The 25,026-nt window shown below is 42.0% G+C and overlaps 1 protein-coding gene across 4 annotated transcripts in view; it reads right to left on the bottom strand.

Moving 5' to 3' along the window:
- Positions 1 to 22,439, bottom strand: part of EML4 (EMAP like 4) — a 110,987-nt gene extending 88,548 nt beyond the window's left edge. For 2 of the 4 annotated variants that reach the window (XM_040993149.1, XM_040993150.1), the window contains exon 1: positions 22,155 to 22,366. In XM_040993149.1, the coding sequence (XP_040849083.1) occupies positions 22,155 to 22,179 (25 nt within the window). In that variant the 5' untranslated portion in view covers positions 22,180 to 22,366. Of the gene's footprint in view, positions 1 to 22,154 lie in introns of all 4 variants that reach the window. The other 2 variants (XM_040993148.1, XM_040993147.1) reach the window with 2 other exon arrangements.
- Positions 22,440 to 25,026: the final 2,587 nt, after the last annotated feature.

The following is a 25,026-nucleotide window of genomic DNA, read 5'->3' as shown; positions in this document are numbered from 1 at the left end:
AACCAATAATTTTCATACTATAATACTGATATATTATTGCATAAGAGAGAGAAAATTATCTAATGTAAAAACAACAAATTCTGGGGCCAGTGCAGTGGCAAAGGAGACTGATCTTCCATCTGCAGTGTCAGCATGCTATTTGGGCACCTGTTCATGTCCCAGCTGCACCACGTCTGATCCAATTCCTTGCTTGTGGCCTTGGAAAGTAGCAGAGGATGGCTCAAGTCCTGGGGACCCTGCGTCCAAGTGGAACACCTGGAAGAAGTTCCTGGGTTCTGTCTTTGGATCAGCTCAGTTCTGACCATTGTGGCCTTTTGGGGAATGAACCAGCTCTTTTCTTCTATAAAAATCTACCCTTTGGGGGCAGGGAGGAATAAGTTCAACAGAATGAAATTGCTTCACAGATCCTGTTAAGAGGAAGATGGGGCCCAGCACAATAATCTAGTGGCTAAGTCCTCACCTTGCACATGCCAGGATCCCATCATATGGGTGCCGGATCTTGGCCCAGCTGCTCTACTTCCCTCCCATCCAACTCCCTGTTTGTGGTCTGGGAAAGCAGTAGAGGACAGCCCAGAGCCTTGGGACCCTGTACTCGTGTGAGAGACCCAGAAGAAACTCCTGGCTCATGCCTTCAGATCAGCTCAGCTCTGACCATGGCTGCCACTTAGAGAGTGGACCAGCACATAGAGGATTTTTCTGGTTTTTTTTTTTCCCTGTAAATCCGACTTTCCAATAAAGCAGCCTTTAAAAGAAAAAAAAAAAAAAAAAAAGAGGAAGCTGGATGGGAAGCAGGGCTGCTGGGATCAGAACTGGTGCTCATACAGGATCCCTGCGCATTCAAGGCGAGAACTTTAGCTGCTAGGCTACTGCGCCTTGCCCCTATTGGGGCCCCTATTTCTTAAGGCAACTACACTACTGATGGATAATCAGACTCAACCTTAAAGAGACAAAAAGAAAAATATGGGAAAGTACTACCTGTACAGGTAATAGAGTTAGTGAACTCACAACCTTAATTAGGTGACATTAAAAGAACAGAGCTGGGCCCGGTGGCGTGGTCTAGAGGCTAAAGTCCTCGCCTTGAACACGCCGGGATCCCATATGGGTGCTGGTTCTAATCCTGGCAGCTCCACTTCCCATTCAGCTCCCTGCTTGTGGCCTGGGAAAGCAGTTGAGGACGGCCCAAGGCTTTGGAACCCTGCACCCACGTGGGAGACCTGGAGGAAGAAGTTCCTGGTTTCCGGCTTCGGATTGGCACAGCACCAGTCGTTGCAGTCACTTGGGAAGTGAATCATCGGACAGAAGATCTTCCCCTCTGTCTCTCCTCCTCTCTGTATATCTAACTTTGTAATAGAAATAAATAAAACTTAAAAAAAAAAAAAAACACAGAGCTGACAATTACCCCCTCCACAGGTAAAAATCTGCAACCCAAGTGAACTCTACTGATAGTGGGTCGTTTTCTCAGGTGTTTAACATTAGGGAAGGAGGGATTCCAACAGCTAGGAGAGACAGTTCACCTGGACCTCGATTTTTCTGCTGAAATCCTAAACAAAACCATTGCATTTGCAAGAAAAAGATCAACAAGATGACTAAAGTAACCTTCCATAATCCCAAAGCTTTCTATAATTCACCAGCACAATTCTTATTACTCTGTATTTTAAAACCCTACATTATAAACTCCATAAAGGATTTGTTTATAGCTGGAAGAGTACTGAGCACATACCAAGCATTCAACAAATATTTCCTAAATAAATACTGCTCAAATCCCCATAGAATTATAAGCCTCATGAGAGCTGGGTTTTGATTCTCATTCACCAATTTTCCTACTGCACTTTGCACAGAATGAAATCCACAGAAGCCAATCAAAATCAATTTTTCAGGCCCGGTGCGGTGGCCTAGTGGCTAAAGACCTTGCCTTGAACGCGTCAGGATCCCATATGGGAACTAGATCTAATCCCGGCAGCCCTCCTTCCCATCCAGCTCCCTGCCTATGGCCTGGGAAAGCAGTCGAGGACAGCCCAAAGCCTTGGGACCTTGCCCTGCATGAGAGACCTAGAAGAGCTCCGGGCTTCGGATTGGCTCAGCTCCGGCCATTGCGGTCACTTGGGGAGTGAATCATCGGATGGAAGCTCTTCCTCTCTGTCTCTCCTCCTCTACCTCTCTCCATATATATCTGACTTTCCAAGCCAATAGCAGAGAGCTGGATAGCATCCAGGACTTGAGCCAGCACCCCTATGAGATGCTGGTGCCATAGGGGAAGGATTTGTGTGCCAAACTACCTCACCAGCTACACTTAAATACACTTATCCTGCATCAAGTGGCTGAGTTTCATGCCCACTCCAGCTTCTGACTAACGGAAACTCTGAGCAACAAGGGGCAATGGCTCAAGTGACTGAGTTCCTGTGAGAAGCTTGGCTGAATGCCTCTCACAAGGATGAACCAATAAATGGGACCAGTGTTGCAGCGGGGCCAGTGAAGCTGCAGTTGCTGACATCCATATATATGCTTGTCTGTGCCTCCTCATCCAATCCAGATCCCTATTAATGGCCTGGTAAAGCAGCAGAAAACCTCCAAGTGCTTGGGCTCCTGGCAAGCATCTGGGATGCACAGAAGAGGTCTCTATTGCTGCCATCTGAGGAGTGAACTAGTGGATGAAAGATATTTTTCTGCTCCTTCCCCCTCAGTAACTCTTTTAAATAAATAAATCCCTTAAAACCAACAACAGAAAACAAAACAAACAAACCAACAGACTAGTTAGGACAGCCACATTAGAGTACATGGGTTAGATTCTGGCTCTGACTTCTGACTCCAACAAAGTGGATTCCTGCTACCCACATGGGAGATATACCTCTAGCTTTCACCCTGGCCACTCTGAGATGTCAACTAGCAGACAGAAGCTCTTTCTGTCTCTCTGCTTCTGCCTCTCAATTTTATTATTTCTAAAAAGGGTATATGTTAAAAATTCAAATCCGTAACCTCACCCCCATTACAGCATGAACTAAAAAACCAGAGTAAGAAGCTTCAACATGCGCAAATAATCATTATATTCTCTTCACAAACTTTCACGAGCAAAAACTTAAAAAGGGGTGAGATGTTTAGTCTAGCTGACACCTGCACTCCATATTAGAAATCTTGGATTTGATACCTGCCTCCCACTCCTGATCTAATTTTTGGCTAACGTGAACCCTGGGAAGCAGGGTGATGGCTCAAGTAACTGGATTCTTAAAACCCCGTGAGACTCAGGCTGAGCTCCAGAATTCCAGCTTTGTCTACTCAGGCCTTTGCAATGTGGCGTTTGAGGAGTAAACTGAACAATGGGGACTTGACTAAACCCTCGCCTTGCACACTCTGCGATCCATATAGGTGCCAGTTCGTGTACTGGCTGCTCCACTTTCCATCCAAATTGGCTCAACAAAAGAGAAAAACATTTCTCACTCATCCACAGAAGTCAATTATGATACTTCTCTAGAACAAATGGCTAAGGAAAATGGGTGGAAAAAATGTCATTTGCTCTGAGTGTCACTTGAAGATCAACATAACACGGTCATCTCTAAGTCAACAAGCAAGAATCAAGCCTAACATGACTTAAAGAAAACTATCTGATACCAAAATGTAACAGCCCACTTTTAGAACAGGAAGTTATTAAAAAGCTTCTACAAGGAAACTATCAGAGTACAGAGACAACCCACAGAATAGGAGAAAATATTTGCTAGTCATATTTCTGAAACGGGGTTAATAAACAGAAGATATAAATAATACAGAGTCAACAGAAAAACAAAATACATAGAAAAGCCCAAATAATCTAGTGTAAAAATAGGCAACAGATCTAAGCAGACATTCTTCAGAGAAATACATATAAATGGCCAACAGGCACATGAAAAATGCTCAGTATTATGAAAATCAAAACCACAGTGAGATACTGCCTTATTCCAATTAGAATAGCTGTCAGCAAAAGACAAAACAAATGCTGGCTAGCACAGAGAAAAGCAACCTTTGTATGCTGCTGTTGGGAATGTAGCACAGCCCTGTGAAAAACACTATGGAAGTTCCTCAAGAAACTATAGCAGAACAATCACATGATCCAACAATCCTCCCTTTGGGACTATGTAAGAAGGGTGAAATCAACCTGTCAAATAGACTAATCCATTGCCATGTTTACACTATTCACAACAGCTAAAAAGTGGGAACAACCTGAGTATCATCCACTGATGAATGAACACAGAATGTGGTACATATTCCCAATGGAATATTACTCAGCCATTAAAAGGATGTCATTTCCAACAACATGGATAGAACCAAAGTCTTTATGTTGGAGCATTGTTAAATGAAATACACAAAATAATCACATGTTCTCACTTAAATGTAGATTCCTTTAAAAAGATAAACTCAGGGAAGGCACTGGAAAGGAAAGCAGCCCACCAAGACACCCATATTTTGCAGTGCCCAGGTACCAGAGTACCTACCAACTTCTCTTCTGATTTCAGCTTCTTGGTAATCAGTATCCTGGGAGGAAGCAACTAATGATTTAAGTACTCAGGTCCCTGTCACACTTACCTGGTCCAACCCCAGATTTTGCTGTATTGGGGAAGCAAAATAGTAGATGAAGATTATCATCCCTCTAATACCTTCCAAATTAAAAAGTAATTTTTGGAAAATATTTTTGAAAAATCTGGGTTACAAAGAGAAGGGAGACAAAGAGATCTTCTATCCATGGTTCATTCACCATATGGCCACAATGGCAAGGGGTAGGTCAAGATGAAGCCAGGAGCTTAAACACTGGGTTATCACCTTCAGCTTCCCCAAGAACATTAGCAGGGAGCTAGATAGGAAGTGGGGCAGCTAGGACACAAGCCAAAGCTCATATGTAATTTTAGCATTACAGGTAGGGTGCTGAGCCGATCTGAAGCCAGGAGCTTCTTCAAGGTCTCCCACACAGATGCAAGATTGCAAGGCTTTGGGCCATCCTCCGATGCTTTCCCAGGCCACAAGAAGGGAGCTGGATAGGATTTGGAGCAGCCATCTTCTTTATTTTTAAAGATTTACGTATCTACTTATTTGAAAGGCAGAGTAACAGAGGAAGACAGAACAAGCTTGGATCCTCTGTTATCACTCTCCAAATGATTTCAAAATTTTGGTTTCAATGCTGAGCCAGGTTGAAGCCAGGAGCCAGGAATTCCACTTGAGTTTCCTACATGGCTAGTAAGGACCCAAGTACTTGAGCCAAATTCTGCTAGATGCTGAGGGGCACCAGCAGGGAACTGGACAGAAAGTGGAGCAACCAGGACTCAAACTGGCACTCAAACAGAATACTTCATGGCAAGCAGTAACTTACCCACAACTGATCTTGTTTAAATATCATTTTAAACCACAAACTGTAAAATCAAACATGAAACAACTAAGTATATCCAACCAAATATTTATGAAGTTACTGTCAAACTTCAGGTCTCTCTAAGATTTATGTTATTTACCTGAAGAGGAGTTAGACAGAGGAAAAACAAAAGGAGACACAGAGGAAGAGACAGAAAGAAATCTATTCACTGCTTCACTCTCCTAATAGTGACAACAGCCAGGGCAGTACCAGGCGGGGCCAGGAGCTTCATCCAAATCTCCAAACGTAAGAGCAAGGCAACCAGCATCTGAGCCATCCTCTGCTGCTTCCTCAGGCCATTAGCAGAGAGCTGAATGGCATGTACAGAAGCCAGGACTTGAACTGGTGCCAAAGTCAGTATCGCGGACTGCAACTTAACATGCTACACCACAATGCCAAGCCCCAGATGTAACTTAAAGAAAACAATTAAAATAGAGGCCAGGGAAGACCATTACAACAGCCTCCTTATACCTTAAGTCATTAGCTTTTTATCTTAAGTCATTTGGTGCATGAACCAAATAGAACCACAAAAACAGTTCTTAAATGCACCACTGTATTACAGCAAGCACCATGTCTAATGCTGGTAATCACCACCCTGGGAGTAGGTCATACATACACAGCTTAAGATGACCAGCAAGCCAAATAATGGAATACAATGCATTAAAGTCTATACTTTACTTGCTGAAAAGGAAATATTATCCTGAGATCTTAAGCAGAAAAAGACATGGTTGATTTTGCTGCTAAATCTATTTTCTTCACCTTATGCTTCCATTACCACTCCTCAGTCACACACCATCTAAAAGTTCCTTGGATAGAGGCAATCATTGACTACTTAAATACAGACACAGGATAGTAAGATGAACCTAAATGATTCTGGGGGGAAAGGTATGGGGAGGGGTTGGGAGAATCCCAGAGCCTATGAGACAGTATCACATAATGCAATGTAATCAATAAAAAATAATATAACAAAATAAATAAATAAATGATTCTTATTGACAGCAAATACCCCTCAAGCCACTTTACACTAATGATCTAATCCACTTGTTTAACATTTTTTGTTTAGTCATTTGAGAGGCAGAGAGAGAAAGTTCTGAACCTCTGGTCCACTCCCCACATGCCCACAATGACTGGGGGCTGAGCCATGACAAAGCTGGGAGCAGTGAACTCACCCAAGCATATCTGCCACATGGGTGACACAATCCCATTTACTTGAGCCATCATTACTGCCCCCCAGAGTCTGCATTTTCAAGAAGCTAAAGTCAAAGGCTGTAGCCAGGTATAAAACGCAGCTTCTCCAATATGGTGTCCTACCACTGAGTTATACAATCACTCCTACAGATCATTTACCATATGATAAAATATTTCATCGTTTCAACATTATTAAGAGACTCATGAAAACTGTTCTCTAACTCAACATGATAGAAGCCCTCATTTGAACATAAAATTATATATATATACATATATATTATATATATGTGTACACTTTTTATGTCATTGTTAGAGAGAAACAGAGACAGACAAATTTTGCACTTGTTGGTTCTCCCCACATGGCCACAATGGCCACAATTGTTCTAGTCCAAAGCTGGGAGCCAGAAGCTTGTTTCTGATCTCCCACACTGGTGCAGGGTCCCAAGGTCTTTGGTCATCCTCCATTGCTTTCGCAGGACATTAGCAGGGCCCTAGTGGGAAGTGGAGCAGTCAGGACATAAACTGGTACCCACATAAAATGCAGGTGCCACAGGCAGAATATTAGCCTGCTATATCACAATGTCAGCCCTAAAAATTAATATATTATTATAGGCTATAGAAAACCATAAAAACGAATTTGTATTTAAAATTATACAACACACATATGTTTATGAGTCAATTTTGCTCCCTCTAAAACTCCTATGTTGAAATCCTCAGAATGTGACTATATATGGAGAGAGGATCTTTAAAGAGGTGGTTAATAAAGGTAAGGTCCTAACTGGTGGGTCCTAATCCAACATAACGGGTGTCCTCGTAGCACGAAATGTAGACATAAACAGACATATCAGGGGTGTTCATAGTAAAGACTGTCAGATTGGCTATCTGCAACCCAGGTAGAGGGGCTTTGAACATACACTTTGTTGACACCTTGATCTTAGGACTCATAGCTTCCAAAATTGGGGGAAAAAATCCTACTATTTAAGACACCCAGTCCGTGGCAATTTATTATGGTAGCTCTAACAGACTAACACACCATGAAACTAAATTTGGGAGACATAAATGCAGAAATAGTGTTATCTGGCAGAAAAGTTACTGTTTTCAAAGCTGTTGTTTACTGTTGATATTTTTAAATGAGAAAAAAAAAAAGAAGACTAGGCCTCTTCCCTCCTCAGCACTCTAAAGCTGTTAAACAGGATAGAGCAAGAAAAAAGCCCCAGCATAGGCATGAAAGCTCAGTGCAGGGTGTCAATGCACCCACAGGTGACACAGGAAGTGTAGAATAAGGAGTCTGCCCAAGAGGGCAGCCCAGCACAGTCAAGAGTTATAGCCTGAGCAGGTAAGAAAGCAGGAGATTAATGATACATCAAATAAATGTGCTGAACACATGGAAGCCAGCTTCCTCTCAGTTGAATAATGTACTTAACATTCAAGAGAAGACCAAAGCAAACCCTGTATTACTATAAAGAGAAATATATGAATATATCTACCCATCTCCACATACCTACATTCCCTTGTATTAACCAATAATGAGAAGATTCTACAACAATGAGAAGAACTACTGCATGCAACCTGGCTTGTAAACACCATTCCACACAAAAAGAGCAAGTTCTTGGAAAAATGGCTAATTCCAGGGCTAAGTAGGGAAGAACATAAAATGAACTTAAGGCCCAATACCACAATATAGTAGGCTAAGCCTCCACATGACGCAACTGCACCATAGATGGGTACCAGTTCGAGTTCAAGCTGCTCCACTTCCCATCCAGCTCCCTGTCTGGGGCTTGGAGAAGCAGCAGAGGACAGGACAATCCAAAGACTTGCGACTCTGCACTTGCATGGGAGACCCAGAAGAAGCTCCCGGTTCCTGGCTTCAGACCAGTTTAACTGTAGTCATTGCAGCCATCTAGGGAGTAAACCAATGTATGGAAGATTTCTCAGTAAATGACTGTCAAATAAAAAAAAAATAATTGAAACTGAACTATCTTATGTCTGAAAGCCAAGTTTTCAAAGAATGATGGAAACATAGTAAATGTACACAAAAGTCAGCTTGAATGGGTATCCACCAGCCAAAATAGCACCAAATAAACAGAAATGGATTATAGTCCATTTATAATCCAGTTATTACTGTGAAAACCACAGTAAGACACCGGAGTCCATACAGATAAAAATAATCCAGTGGATTTAAGGTATCAGAAACAAATATCTATAGTTTCAAAATGCCTCCCATAAAATACTTATTAGCATGAACTAAAAAACGTTATCTTATAGCAGAGAAGCCTAATAAAAACCTTATAATAATTACCTAATTTTAAAAAAAAGCCTAATAATTACCTTAAAAGTGACCAAAATGGATAGAACAAGTAGTAAGAAAAACCAAAATTACATGCCACCTGACAGGATGCAAGGGCACAAACACAGCTTCAATTCTGTGGTACTTCTGCCAAAGATATCTAAGGTAAATTTAAGCAGGAGAAAAGATGAAGTTTAGAGACATACTACAAAACAACTAGCCTGTAATCTTCCAAGAGTAAAGGTCATAAAACCCAAGAAAAAAACAAAAGGACTGCACCAAATTACAGGAAGCTAAAGAAGCACAACTAAATAAAACATGTAATTTTTACTGGATCCCTTAAGACAATGAAACTACAATGGTCTGAGGAATATTTACTTACTGGAGCAAGTGTTCTCACCCCTTCCTAGGGCAGGTCAAGCCATTAAAGTTACTCCACTTTCCATCGAATTTCTTAGAAGCTCATATGCGAGGCATCGGAACATGGCTCAAGTGCTTGGGCCCTTTCTACCCACATGGGAGACTCACAGGGCGTTCCTAGCTCCTGGCTTCAGCCTGGTCCAGCCCTGGCTATCGTGGACATTTGGAGAGTAAACCAGCGGATTACAGGTATCTTCTGTCACTGACATTCAAATAAATGAAAATGCTATATAAACAAACATTTTTAAAAAATTTTACTTCCTGGGCCTGGCACAACAGCCTAGTGGCGAAAGTCTTCACCTTGTACACACTGGGATCCCATATGGGTGCCAGTTCTAATCCCAGCAGCCCCACTTTCTATCCAGCTCCCTGCTTGTGGCCTGGGAAAGCAGTTGAGGACAGACCAAAGCCTGGACCCTGCTCCTGCGTGGGAGACCCAGAGAAAACTCCTGGCTCCTGGTTTTTGGCTGAGTTCTGGCCAATGCAGACACTTGGGGTATAAATCAGTGGACAGAAGATCTTCCTCTCTGTCTCTCTTCTCTGTATATCTTACTTTACAATAAGAATAAACAAATATTTTAGGTCCCTGCACTCATGTGGGAAACCCAGATGAAGCTGTAGGCTTCTGGATTCAGTCTACCTCAGTCCCAACCTTTGTGACCTGAGGAAATGAATCAGTCTGCCTGTCCCTCTAACTTCAACTTTCAAATAAATCTTTTTTAATAATTTACCTTTTTTCCAGTTGTAATATGGTTATATAGAAAGTCCTCATTCAACAGAAATAAACAAGAAGTGAGAAATTAAGTTCAAAACCTTAGCTCTGAAGTTGTTCATCTGCACAAAGAAGCTAGACATCCTCGCCACTTCCCATATTAGGTAAAGGTTACAAACATGTAATTTGGAAGAGTGAACCAGAGGATGGAGATCTTTTCCAAACAACAACAACAACAACAACAAAAAATGCAGCATCCTGTCTTTAAAAAAAAAAAAATTGGTAAAACTGAAACAATCTAGGATATTCACTGTACATATCACTTGGTTGTCCATATCAACACGGACACAGAGTTGTCAAAGCCTTTCAATTTTACAAGAGAAATCAACGATTCAGATTTTTCTGTGAAATTTCTAATTTTTAAAACACTCAAGAGACAATTCCATCAGCTAAGTTTGAACCAAACACCTCTGCCCCAGAGGCAGGTTTGTCAAACAGGACTAAGGAGAAAAGGACAAGAAATGGTTTATACACAGATTCATCTCAATAGTTTATAGTGGAATTTTCTGGGAGATAAGACAATTTCATAATTTTATATGCTCTATTATGGTGTATATAACAAAGTTCAAAATTTTTAAGGAAATATTTAAAGAGAATCTCAAGCTTACAGAATAGCTTCAAGAACAAAGAAAGTACAAGGATGGGCATTGTGATGTTACAGACGAAGCCACCAGCTCAGTTGCCAACATCCTGTATCAGAATGCCTGAGATAGTTTCCATCTTCTTTTCCACTCTAGCTTCCTGCTAATGCACTTGAAGCAGCAGCAGATGGCTCAAATACTTGGATTCCTGCCATCCACATGCAAGCCAGATGCAGTTCCTAGCTTCTGGCTTCAGCCTGGCCCAGTCCCAACTGTTGCTGGCATTTGAGCAGTAAACCAGTAGATCAAAGATCTCTTCTCCCTCTCTCTGTTACTCTGCCTTTTAAATAATAAATCAATCCTTTAAAAAAAAAAAACAGTTACACAGCTTTACCAAATCCATCTGTTGTTAACCTTTCATCCATATTTGTACACATGCATGCAATTTCTACTTTTTTTCTTCCCTCTGCACATAAATATACTACATGTGTGTTTAACTATATTCACATATATAAAACATATGTGGACACAGGCATTTGGCATAGTGGATAACATGGCACTTGGCATCCACTTTCCACATTGGGAGTGCCTGGGTTAGACTCCCAGCTCTGCTCTGATCTCAGCTTTCTGCTAAAGTGCACTGTGGGAGGTAGCAGATGATGACTTAAGCACTTGGGTCACTGCCACCCACATGGAAGACCTGGAATGTGTTCTCTGCTCCTAGTTTTGGCCTCACCCAGCCCCCAACTATTGCAAGCATTAGGAGAATGACCCAGCAATGGGAAACCCCCATGTCTTTCTAATGTTAAATAAAAACAAGAAGAATAAAACACATAAATATTACATACTTTTTAGGTACCATTTAAGAGTAAGTTACAGGGACTAGTGCTGTGGCAAAGTAAGTGGCACCACAGCCTAAAATGCCAGCATTCCACAAGGTTAATGGAATGGTTCATGTTTCAGCTGCTCCACTTCTGATCCAGCTTCCAGCTAGTGGCCTGAAAACAAAAAAGATGGCTCAGGTGTTTGGGCCTCTGTCACCTACATGAGACTGGAATAAGCTCCTGGAATTGACCTGGCACAGACCCAGCCCCAGCTATTGAGGACATTTGGAAAATGAAACAGCAGACCTATTTCTCTCTCTACATATAACTCTTTCAAATAAATAAATGCATCTTTCTTATAAGTTTCACACATCAGGTCTTTTTTATCTCTAGTTACAGTGTGAATTTCCTAAAACCAAAAATACTAACTTTTCATAGATAGATTTAGGATAATCTTCCACTTCAGTAAGTTAAACATTAATGCAAACATTAATCTTCCATCTATATTCCAGTTTTCCAAAGTGAATCAATATCTTTCTTTCTTTCCTCTAACATAAGATCCAGTCCAGGGGTGAGTGCTGTGCCTCTGGTCCCAGTGCAGCTTTCTGCTAATGCACCTTAGCAGGTAGTAGATAATGACTCCAATACTGGATCCCTGAAACCCAAGTATAAGGCCCAGAAGGCTTCTAACTTTTGCCTAGGCCAGCTCAGCTATTACAGGCATTTGGGAAGTGAATCAGTGGACGGAGGCTCTTCATTTCTGTTATTCCACCTTTCACATAACGAAATATATACATTAAAAGATCCAGCCTAGAGTCAGATTTTGGAACTGTCATATCTCTCCAGTCTCCTTTAATCTAAAACACACCCACAACCCTACTATCTTCATAATATTAGTGTTAAGTTCAATCACACACACAGGGACTAGCAATTCGGTTCAAACAGCACTCGGGATGCCTGCATCTCACATCTTAGGGTCCAGGTTCCAGTGCAGGCTCCACTATCCATTCCATCACCCTGGCAATGCACATTCTGGGAGAATGATGATGGCCAAGCACTTGGCTCCCTGTCATCCACGTGGGAGTTTCAGGATGTCTGGCTCCTAGTTTTGGTCTGGATCATTTCCAGTTACTGTAGGAATTTGGAAGAACGAACAGAGGATGGAGACCTCCCCCACCCCACAAAAAAAAAATGCAGCATCCCTGTCTTTTAAACAGGAATGTTTCCCATTTGGAGATCCATGTTTCCTCATGAGTAGATTCAGGCAAAACATTCATAGCTAGAAAATAATGTGGCCTTCTCAGGACACTGTATCTAGAAACACACAGAGCTCCTAGTGTTGTTTACTTTCATTGTACACTCAAGGTATTGTCTGATTTTATCATTATTCCCAAAGTTTTTTTTTCTCCTTGCAACTAATAACAAATATGTGGAGCCTTCAAAAAAACTACCTGGAAGGGGCTTGAACTGTGGAGCAATTCTATATTGGATCCTATATTGTAAATTCAGTTCAAGATACCAGAGTGCCGGTTTGTGTCCTGACTACTTGACTTTCAATTCAGCTCCCTGCTAATGTGCCTAGGAAGACAGAAGACAATGGCCCTAATGCTTGGAACCCTGACACCCATATGGAAGACCCAGATGGAGTTGCTAGCTCCTAGAATCAGTGTGGTTCAGACCTGGCTGTTGTAGTCATCTAAGGAGTGAACCAATAGATGGAAGATCTCTTCCTTTCTTCCTTTCAAATACATATATAAATACACAAATTTTTTTCTTAATGTAATGAAAAGATAATGTGAGGGCCGGGTATTTGGCTTAGCACCTAAGATGCCAGTTAAACAACATACACATACATCAAAATACCTCTCTAGGTATACCATAAAAAGGTGGTTTTTATGTAGCTGTTAAAAATGTTTTTAATATAGTAACAAAAGACATCCATGTCCCAGATCACAGTAGCTGTGTTCCATACTTGGCTTTAACTCCTGATTCCAGTTCCTGCTAGTGCAGTACCTGGGAGACAGCAGTGATGGCTCCATCTGCAACAAGACCCAACCCCTACTTAGTGCAGGACCAGGGAAGCATCTAGGGAATCAATCAGCATATGGGAGTACTGTCTATCTCTAACTCCCAATAAATTTCCTGCTTTCATCACATATCATCTTATACTAATTATTCCTGTCTGAACCAAGCTTCAGTATGATTGCAAAATATATGAATTATTTATATGAGTAATCATGAATTTTAACATTAAATAGACCTCAACTTTTGGCAAGCCTCCCAGATCTCTTAGGCAAGAACACTCTCTTCCATTTCAGGAACATTAAAACGGAATGGTTTGAGCATATATGAGTAGAACAATCAGAAGCAGCTTGGGGGGAGGGGTTACCTGAGCCATGCCTTAAAGCCCAAGTAGATTTTAGTTTTAAGTAGCCAATAAAGAAGTAGAGAGCTGATCAAGAAACACACAAATCAGGAAAGCTAAAAGAACAAAGAATCCTGTTGCAAAGTAACTATCATATCCTATGCTAATAATTTTATAACATATTATATATAATGAACTTGCTTGAATTACACTGATTCTAGAGCTGTAGATATATTTTTGTTAACACTGATATTAACCATTTAATAATTCAGAATCTAAAATGTTTTCAGGCATGACACATAATTCACTGTAATTTCTTCTGATTACTAATCTATCTTCACATTTAGTCTTCAAAAAATAGATTTAGCTACTAAAACTGTCATCTGATTGTGTGATCCACAAAAAGAAGCTATACAACAACCTAAGAAAACACAGTTTTAACAAAGTAAAAGTTCACAGCATATCGATATAGCTCAATTGGCTAATCCTCCCCTTCAAGCACCAACATCACATGCGGGCGCTGGTTCCTGTCCCTGCTGCTCAACTTCCCACTTATGGCCTGGAAAAGCAGCAGAAGATGGCCCAAAAGCCTTGTGCAAATGCATCCATCTGGAAGACCCAGAAGGTGGTCCTGGCTCCTGCCTTCAGATTAGCTCAGCTCTGGCCACTGAGGCCACTTGCAGAGTGAACCAATGGATGGAGGATCTTTCTCTCAGTCTCCATTTCTCTGTAAATCTGACTTTTCAGTAAAAATAAATAAATCGTTGGAAAAATTAAAAGCTTCACAGAATACTATTTTTTTTACATTTTATTATTATTATCATTTTATGATATAGTTCCATAGGCTCCTGGCATTTCCCTTATCCCTTCCCCAATTCCCCCCCCCCCCAGTTCCTCTATATCATTACTAAAATATAGTTCTTCATACACAGTCATATGTCCATCATTGCGGGCATGGACAATGGCAGAGAGTCCAGCATCCTATTGTCAAGATATAGTGAATAGTTTCATTTTAAGTCCATCTTTGTCTGGAAGTAGAAATGCATATTACATTGTATTCTCACATCTGGATATGTTAGTCTCCATTTCACAGCTACTGTACATCCCCTTAAATGAAAAGTCATAATACAAAATCAACAATAGAAAGAAAAATAGAAATTTACAATGCCATGAAGTTAAATAACATGTTACTAGATATGACAGTCTCCATTAAAAAGCTACTATAATATAATATAATATAATATAAAAGCCAAGATGGCCAAAGCTGAGACAATCCAAAGCCAAAAGTCAGGAACTTCCTCAGTTCTTCCATGCAGGTGCAGGGTCCCAAGGCTTTGGCTCATCCTCTGCTGCTTTCCCAGACGACCAGCAGAGAGCTGGAAGGGAAGTGGAACAACAGGATATGAACGGGCACCCACATGGGATCCTGTCCCATGCAAAGCAAGGACTTTTGCACAGAGCCCTGGCACAAAATATTTACCAAATTCTCAATAAAGTCAGAAACATTTTTACTCATTCCAAGTTGAAAAAATACATAAACATGAGTTGTTTGCATTTTAAAATAACTTTTAAAATATTTATTCTGATTATGTATTATGTTTGCTCTTTACTGTTCAAAACCATAAAATGGCACATTAAAGTGAAGCCAACTACCTACTAGTCCAAATTTTTTTCCTCTAAATTTTAATGGATCATGAAATCTCCACTGTGACATTTCAAAAACAGATAAGAATTTCAGCTTTCAACAAGTTTATATTAGCTTAGATAAATAGTTCTAATACTTTTAACATTTGTAACAATTACTTCTACCTTTGAGCTATAGGAAGGGACCTTCTCCCGTAAGGGCTCTCAAAGGTTCAAGGGTTACTACTCTCACGAACAAGAGAGATGAATATGGAAGAATTTTCAGAAGGGAAACAATATTTGAATTTGAAGGTTAATGAAAAGGATGAAGCATGAAAAGTTGTCAACTCAATTTTGAACAAAATATGGGTCCTTTTAACTAGGGCATACAGAAAGAGATAACAGACTTCAGCATAAAGCTAAGGTGTTTGAATTCATCTAGTCATGACATGAACAGGCACAATCAAAGCACAGCTTCAGAAGAATAATCTGAAGGCTCTGTACAAAATAAACTAAACAGGTGGAGATTCTTGAGGCTATGCAATAATCCAGGCATGGAATATTAAGTATTTGAACCACAGTGGTGGAAGAGTAAAGTAAAGATGAGAAAAGGTGACAAGAATTGACAAGTCTTAGAAGAGATTTTAATGTGGTAAGTAAAAATAGCAAGGACTCAAATGGTTCTGGGATTTCAAGGCTGACTGACACAGTCAGTGAGAAAGAAGGAATTAAGCTTAGAAGAGACGTGCAGACTCAAGTTCAGGTCTGCTAGATTTGATGTACCAGTAAGTTTAGAAGGTTCAATAACGGAATAATGGAGGACAATACTGGATTTCATCAAAATACATATACACACACACACACAAATTTAAAAGAAAAAGGCTGGTATCCAATAAAAAGGACGAAACAACGCAAATTATGTCTACAGTATGATTTTGATTATTAAAAAGCTAGGCAAAGGAAAAAAACCTACACTAAATTAGCATCTGGTAACTCATTATGGAGAAAAGGACATTTATTTTCTAAATTTTTTTTTTGCCTTATGCTTTTATTATTTAAAACTATTATGGATGGGCCCAGTGCAACAGCTCAATGTTTAAATCCTCGTCTCTCATCCTTCAGGATTCTATACGGGTGCTGGTTCATGTCCTGGCTGTTTCACTTCTCTTCCAGCTCCCTCTTGTAGCCTAGGAAAGCAGAAGATGATCCAAAAACCTTAGAACCCTGCACTCGCAAAGGAGACCGGGAAGCAGCTCATGGCTCCTGACTTCAGGTTAGGCCAGCTCCAGTTGTTGCAGCCACTTTGGGAGTGAGCCACTTGACAGAGATCTTTGTCTCTCCTTCTCTCTGTAAATGGGCCTTTTCAATAAAAAATTTTTTTAAAAAAAGATTATGGGGCCCGGCGCGGTGGCGCAAGTGGTTAAAGGTCCTCGCCTTGCACACCCGGGATCCCATATGGGCGCCGGTTCTAATCCCGGCAGCCCCGCTTCCCTTCCAGCTCCCTGCCTGTGGCCTGGGAAGGCAGTCGGCAGTCGAGGACGGCCCAAAAGCTTTGGGAACCTGCACCCGCGTGGGAGACCTGGAAGAGGCTCCTGGCTTCAGATCGGCATGGTATTGGCCCGTTGCGCTCACTTGGGGAGTGAATCATCGGACGGAAGATCTTCCTCTCTGTCTCTCCTCTCTGTATATCCGCCTTTCCAATGAAAAAATAATAAAAATAAATCTTAAAAAAAAAAAGATTATGAATCATGAGCACCACAAATTAGTTCCCATTCAAAAAAATAAACCTTGAATTAAAAAAGCCTTTAAGAATTAAAATCATACAATGCCTGACGCAGTAATTTATTTCCCAAGGTTAGTATATACACTGAGGTGAAAGCTCCTTTTAAACTATAAGGCAACAGGTAAAATTAAGGAATCATAACAGTCTAACAAAGATAGAATTATAGGATGAAGGCGCACATTCAGAGAAACGCAATAGACTCAGAAATCTTGGACACTCAGGTAGTAACTAATGAAACGGACTATTTAAACTTTTAAAAATCTATCCACTTAATTTAAAAAAATTATTTCTTATTTGAAAGATGGAGTGAAAGGGAGGGAAACAGAGACCACTTACTTTAAAATGAAAATGTTTTCAAATTTTTCATGAGCAAATACTAAAGTTTTTACATGTTATATAAAGGACTGCCACACATAAAATCAGTACTTTTCTACACATTACTGAAACTTACACATAAGAAAGAAAAAGACCCAGCAACATTATTATCTAGAATTTGAATTGCTATATAGTTCCATTTTAAAAAGCCAGGCTCTAAACAGATAAAGCTGGCAGCCCTCAAATGATCTCTCAAAAATTATTTGATAAATAGCATAGCATTTAGAAACGGTGCTTCTCTATTTTTGGTATTTTATTTAGACTCAGTAACAAACATCAGTAGATGCCTATTTAAAGTAGACAGTAAGCTCCTATGAGGCAGGAGGCATGGCTTTATTTGTCCTTCCCTAAAGGACAGCAGGCACAATGCTGGACCACACAAGTTTTAAGCTGAAACATGTTAACTACTCTGCTCTGGCTATATACTATTTAAGATGTAACTTAGTAACCATGTCATCTTGTTACTTATGCCTACTTTGAGCCTTTCAAAAGGCAATCACTTAAGAAATTAAAAGAAAAAATCTCCCCCAAAATTTTATTGTATGAAAAGCAATTTTATGTAAATATTTAAAGAATGCTCAGACTAGATTAATACTAACGATTCACATATAGTACATTGTTTCTTCAAGTGAGCAAAATTACACGTGTGAAAAGAAACCATAGTTCTCTCTGCTTTTCAAATAAACAAAAACAAATAACTCTGGAGCCAGGTTGTGGCACAATGATTTAGCAGCAACACCAGCATCCCAACAGTGGAGTACTGGTTCAAGCTGGCTGCTCCACTCCCAGCCAGGCCCAGCCCTGCCCTGCAGCTGACTAGGAAGTGAACCAGTGGAGGTAAAACCTCTGTTTCTGTCCCTCTTTCAAATAAATAAATCTTTTAAAAAATTATAGCTCTAATATGGTAATATTAAAAATGCTGATTTCTTACATGTCATATGCTGAAGCACACTGTTATTATTTATTCATGTTTATACTTAAAATGTTACATTTCTTATAGACTAACCGTACAATTTCACTTACTATAATTTGGGGGGGGGGCTGTATTTTAATTTTTGAGGCAGAAAAAGTTAAGATTTTATTGCTGTATAGTTTCTTTAATATGTAACCTCTAGGCCAATTCAAGCTTAAAAATCTTAAAATACTTTTATCATGAAAAATAAAGGTTAAGTAGGACAAATTATGAATGCACCCAACCTTTAACTTGGGAAAATCACTAAGAAAAGGTATATCAGTAGCCTCCCACTTTTGCACATAGATCTGATTTTGAAAATAAATTGTCTAAGACAGGCATTTGGTCTCCCAGTTATGATGATGGTTAGCCTTCTGTGTTCCATGCAGGGGCTTCGGGTACCAGGTTCCTGGTAATGCAGAGCCTGGGAGACGGAAGGTGAGTGCTTGGATAGCTGGCCCCATCACTCACCTATGAGATCTGAACTGTTTCTAGATCACAAACTAAGGGCATGGTTGGCTTTTTTAGGAGCAAATCAGGACATGCATGCCTTTCTCTTTCCCAATCTCTCTGCCTCTCAAACACACACAGAGAGTACATTTTGTGTTTATGTATATAACGATTTGAACACAGACATCAAAATAATTTGAGTTACTTTCCCCCAAGTAAGTTTAAAGAAATTATTTCCAAAGTATTATCCTTTGAAATTACCATAGTTTATGAACTAAACGATACACCTAAGGGAAATTCCAGAGCACAAGCACCTGCCAGCCAAGTTGCTAGAAATTTATCAGCTGCAGAGATTAAAGGCATCCTTCAATTGTTGTTACAGAAAAAAAAAAATAACTCATCTATGTAACTTCAATGCGGCATTTATAAAATGGCCAATCACCTAAGATTCCTCATTGTGACTAAAAAAAATTAGTCCTAATTGCCATCAGACATTTTATAAAATATATATAAGATGCTGGTTTCTGTATCACTCAACAAGCAAGGTCACAGTTTAAATTTTAAGCTTCTCATTTTACAAAATGAATTTATGATAGGATTAACTTAAATAATCAGCTTTTCTAGAATCATTGTTTAGGAAGCACTCTACTTTTCTGCTTAGAAAAATTTCTTACAGTTTTTCAAGAACACATCTAGTATGTAAAAGGACATCCACACATACAATTTCTTGAGAATAAATGCTTTCAATACTTGTAACCCCAGAAAAAACTTTGCATGCTTTAAATTCTTGTTTGGCTAAAAAAAAAAAAAAAGCTTTTAAACATTTACTGCAGTCAAGTGCTTGCCTTTATACTCATGGCTTTCTCTATGATAAAATAAAGATCAATGTAACATTAAGTTCTGGAGTGATGAAGTGCAGGAAATAGAAAAAAAGCCGTTTGGCGAGAGCTGAGCTGTTCTGCTTAAAGGCTACCAGTAAAACATACCAGCACCAGCCATCCTTCATCCCAACCCGTGAAGGTTTCAGCTGGGGCCTTTTATTCCCACAAGTGGGACAAAAAGAGAAAGCCCAGAGGTGCTGAGGAGCATCCTCCTCCTGGGCAGTTCCAGATGCACCATCTGCAACCATTTCCTCCGGGGCTCACCGGGAGGCGGAGCCCTGGCCCTGACCAATCTCATTATCTAAAGAAAGAAAAAGGTTCACTTAAATTGCTATCATTTTTAAAATCTAACATTAGGGTCAGCCATATGGTTCTTAATGGGGAGGAGGGGAAGGAAGCCCCAACTGCAATTCGCCATCATTTTTCAGTCTCTTTCATCAACTGCTTCACGAATTGGTGAATTGAAGAAGGAATAAAGTTACTTAAAACCTCTATCCACGGCTTTGCAATAAAGCACTCCAACTGGTGAGAAAGATACTCAAAACACAGAAGTTCAAGCCTCAGGGAATCTTCTAGAAGTAAAAGGAAGCAGTAATCCCATCCATTTTTCAGGTAGTGCAGCCAACGCAGTAGTTATGATAGCTTCAAAGAGAGCCCCCAAACACTCAGTTCCTGACCTCACAGAGAATCACTTGAGTGGACACAGAACAAGTAACCCAGGTATTAAGTTAAAAAAAGTACCAATGAACAGCTGATCCTCTCCAAATCAGCCCAAGAATGAAACCACCTCACTATGGAAGGAATTACAAAACATCAGAGGTTAGACAATGGGCAACAGGTGCCTTTGGGAAAGAAACACTAGCACTCACCAGCCTCCCATTTTAGGATTCCCAACATGAGAGCACTAGAACCGCATTTTTGGATTCCCAAGTTGGGGCCAAAACCACCTATTCTATTACTGAATATCTATAATGGGTTCCTTCCTCTTCTGCCCACTTTTTAATTTCAGATTTGAAAAAAAAGACCCACCTAACTCCAATATTATCAGAGTAGATTAAAATACGTGCTATGGCCGGATCATCCACTGATCCACGTAGAAACGCAACAGAAGCCTTGCTATCTCCACAGAAAAGACTCAGATTATAAACTCAGGAGCAGCTGTACCACATAACCGCGATATCAGTCAACGCAGAAACTGTTTCTCTCACCAGTCTTAACAGTTGAGCTAAATACTTGCAGTAACCAGATTCCAGCGGCCTCAAAGAATAGTAATTCCAGACACAGGTTATTATAGCCACTGAGTACCGGCCTGGAATTCTGATAACCTACAGCCAGCACAAAATTCACCACCTTTATTCGGGTACTTTTCGGAAACACCGAAAAAGATGCTTCTGCTCAATTAATAACCCCTTGCCTTTCTTCGGTCCACAAAGACAACATAATTCCAAAAATGGAGAATCCTTTCTTTCCCTGATAAAGGCCCCCTTTCTTATGGATTCGTTGGGCCGGATGACTTGCTCCCTGGCAGGCGTGCGGGAGCCAGAAAACACTTTGCTTTCACTCTTCAGAGGGTCCCCGCACACGGATGCACCTCTTCCTTCCCTAGGTTCAGCAAATGATGCTTCAGTACCTCTGGGTCTTCCCACCGCTGCCAAACGCTCAGGGAAGCGGAGGGGGGAAGCGGGCGGTGAAGGGAAGTGGTCAGTCACTCCAAATGTAACGTGAAGACCGAGGGGGAGGGAGGCCCTTCCTAACGAGGGAATGGGGGAGGGGGGCTCCCTGCCCGACACGGGAGTCACAGGACTGTCCCCACTCGGAAAGAGAGCTCGGGTTCGTGCAGACGGCGGTGGAGTACTGACTCTGGAGAAGGGTTCTGAGTTAAAAGAAATCTTTTCCCAACCCTGAAAAAAAAAATAGGGGGTTCTGGGGGACGGGAGGGCAAAGGGGCCCCAAGTGTACGGGGAAGGGTGCACCGGCTCTTCGGGGCCTCTCCAAGAGAGGAGGAAGCGGCTCCCTTGGGAGGAAGCAGAGCCCCCCACACCAACACACACACTAGAGGGGGCTCTGCGAAGAAAGGAAGAAGGGTCCGGCCGCGAGGAGGGCTGGGGCTGGGGCCCTCCGTGCCCCGGAGCCGGCGGAGGGCGGGCGGCAGCCTCCAAGGGAACATGTGCCGGGGACGGCGGCCACCCCGAGGGGCGGGGTGGAGAGCAGGGCCCCCGCGCGGCGTGTGGAGGGCACGGGGCTGCCTCCCCGCGCGGGAGACCGCAGCACTCTCCCGCCGTACTCACCCAGGCTGCCGGCGAAACCGTCCATCTTGCGGGGGGGAAAAAGCGCCGGGCTCGGGGCTCAGCGGGGAGGGCACTTCATTCAGCGAACCGACGGAGCGGCCGACGCGGAGCCTGACCCGCTCGCTCTCTAGGCCGCCCGCCTCGCCTCCCGGACCCCGCCTCCGTCGCCCGTCCGTCCGCCCGTCCGCCTCGGGGCTCTCCGCGGCCGCCGCCGGGCCACTTCCCCGTCAGGTTGAGAGCCGCGCCGCTCCGCCGCCTGCCCGGCCTCCCTCCCAGGCAGCAGCCGCGAGCGCCGCGCCCCGCCCCCCGCGCACGCCGTCACGCTTCCGACTCCGCCTCCCACGTGACGGGGCGGGGCGGAGTCTGGTCGACCCTTCCCTCTCACCTTGGCGCGGCCTCCATGTCCGCCGGCTTCGCGCCGGGCTGGCGACTGCGCTTGCGCGCTGGGCCTGCTGCGGGCCCAGGACCTGGGTCTTGAGGCGGGTTCCCGAATGAGTTGTGGGGGTAAGGAAGAACCTATGTCTTAAAATACTCAGGTGTTTGGGGATGGGGCAGGTTTCTCCCCTCGCAGCCCTTGGGGAGGCTGCACAGCCCAGTCTGGAGTCCTTCAAAGGAGATGGCCATCCTTTCTGTCCTACAAGGACGCGTGAAGGCAAACAAGAGAGAAGGGCTCTTCTTCCCTGACTCCATCCTTTCCCATGGTCAGGTGAGGGGACAGTTAGAGGAGAGGCTTGTTGAGCAGCTGATCCCGGGATGGCTGAGAAGGAAAGACTTGGTATTGAATAGGCCTCAAGAGTTAACTTGCCCAGCAAGGACAATGAGCTTTAGAAAGCCCTTGCTGCGGCCAAGGTCATGGAACCTACTAGAAACAGAACTGAACTTAAGCTTCCTTCCATATTCCCCCAGTGCTTCCACCAAGAGTGAATAGCAACCATGTAGGGTTGCTCAGCAGGCACCGGTAATCAGCCTGGTTTCAAGTGAAGTGAGCCTGAATGCCAGTCCCAACTCGACAGGACTCAAGCTATCTCATTAGACTTCCCTTTATTATTTACAAATAGAAGGGCTGCACTTGTGACCAAAGCATGTTAAGTATTCACAGCCTTCAACTTCCTACCCTCTCCCAGCTGCTGATCTCCCGCCTACGGAGACTTCCCTACACCAAGTCCCTCCTGAGACTTGCTTGTGCCGATTAACTATTAAAGGGAACAGTGAAATGCCCAGGGGTTAAGTTGCACTATACAGTAGTGAAGGGCTGGGTTAAGAGAAGGGACTCACTGGAGAAGTTGGCAGAAAAGAGGGAAAGGTGAGATGAAGATTACAGAAATTAAGTGGTTGAAAAGATTGGTCAACGTTCTTGCAGTAGATTTCCTTTCTAAAAATCTAAATTACTTTATTTTTCTGGTGGGTGGGGATTAGCTCTGTAATTCATCTGATTGCCCTACTGTGTGCTAACTGGTCACAAGGCCAAGTGTAAAGCTTCTTATTTCTTTAACGTTAAATGTTTTCCTAAAATGTCCTCTGCTGTAGGCGTCTGCATATCTGTAAAGGTTAGGCATAATCACTTAACCACTGGAGACAGTCTCAGTTATGATACTGCTCTTTTGTGTCCAAATGCAACAAACAGTCTATGCCATAGGCTGATTCAATAAGAATGTGCTTTGGTATATTGATGTACATGGGTTCAATATTTTACATTCAGAGACACATCCACAATTTGGGGGGCCTAAGTTTTTATAATTTACTGAGCTCTTTTAAGTAAACATTAATTAGAAAGTTACAAATATAAAATTAGGTTAAATGAAATATTTACTTGGACTAAGAAACATAAGTATTCCTGCAAACATTCCAAAATTGAAAAATATAACCTTTAGTTAACTACCCAAAACACATCCAATTCTATTTTCCCTGTTTTTTGGCTGTATAAGCTCTGTCTCTTCTAGGACAATTTTTTTTGCTCTGTAATGCATCTCATTCGCTGGGATCCTGCTCTGTGACGGGTTTCATGGGCAGGTGATTCATGTGCCTTATCCATTTCAACATCACAGCAAGCCTGTGAGCTTAGCATTAGGAATAGCATTGGTCTTTTTAAGATTGAATTTTATTTATTTTTGATGATGTTTATATACTTGATCAGGGTGGGAAGAGTTGAGAGTTAGGGGAAGGTGGGTAAAACTGTTTTCCAATGTTCTGTTTCTTCCTCTTGTTTCTGTGGGAAGGAAAGAGATAAGGGGAGAAGCTAAATACCCAGCCTTCCAACCGCCTCAGTATCTGAGGATGGGAAACAGCCACCCGATGTCATTCCAGGGTTCCCAATGTAGAAAATGCTTTGAGGGTTCTGCTTAAGTGGTTTCAATAGTTCTGAAATGCTGTCAATATCATTGATCCAAGGATGAGGAAATCCTTCCAAAGTCCATCATACTGGCTGAAATGGTCCACCTTAAAGTCTCCATTTGCCCAGATATTTGCTGTCAACACTTGGCTGGGATAGTTGTCCAAATAGTTCTGCTCTCCTTCCTCTGCTATGGTGCTAGATGTCCTCTGCAGGCCTCAGTGAACTGCCATATCCTCCAAGTGTATCTGGGCATGCCATCTACTGCACCATCTCTTCCACTGAGGAGGCCCAATTCTGATACATGCACTCTACACTGATCCTGAATCCTCGCCATGGTTGGAGTTCTGAGTCCAGTAGTTCAGGTGAAGGGATCCCCAACAAGACCTTGTCTGAGGTGATCCCAGACAACTGTTGTGTGTAACTCTTGTGTGTGCTTGTCAGTACAGGGTCTGGCTCAGTTCATCACCCACATCATCCTGCACACACACTGGTAATTACACTTGTTGGATCAGTTCTGTGCCCAGCCCCATCTCTTACCCA

This window comes from Ochotona curzoniae, unplaced genomic scaffold, assembly GCF_017591425.1.
Source record: "Ochotona curzoniae isolate NIBS_2020 unplaced genomic scaffold, NIBS_Ocur_1.0 contig_883, whole genome shotgun sequence".
NCBI classification, from domain to species: domain Eukaryota; kingdom Metazoa; phylum Chordata; class Mammalia; order Lagomorpha; family Ochotonidae; genus Ochotona; species Ochotona curzoniae.
This window is presented reverse-complemented; position numbering and strand designations above follow the sequence as displayed.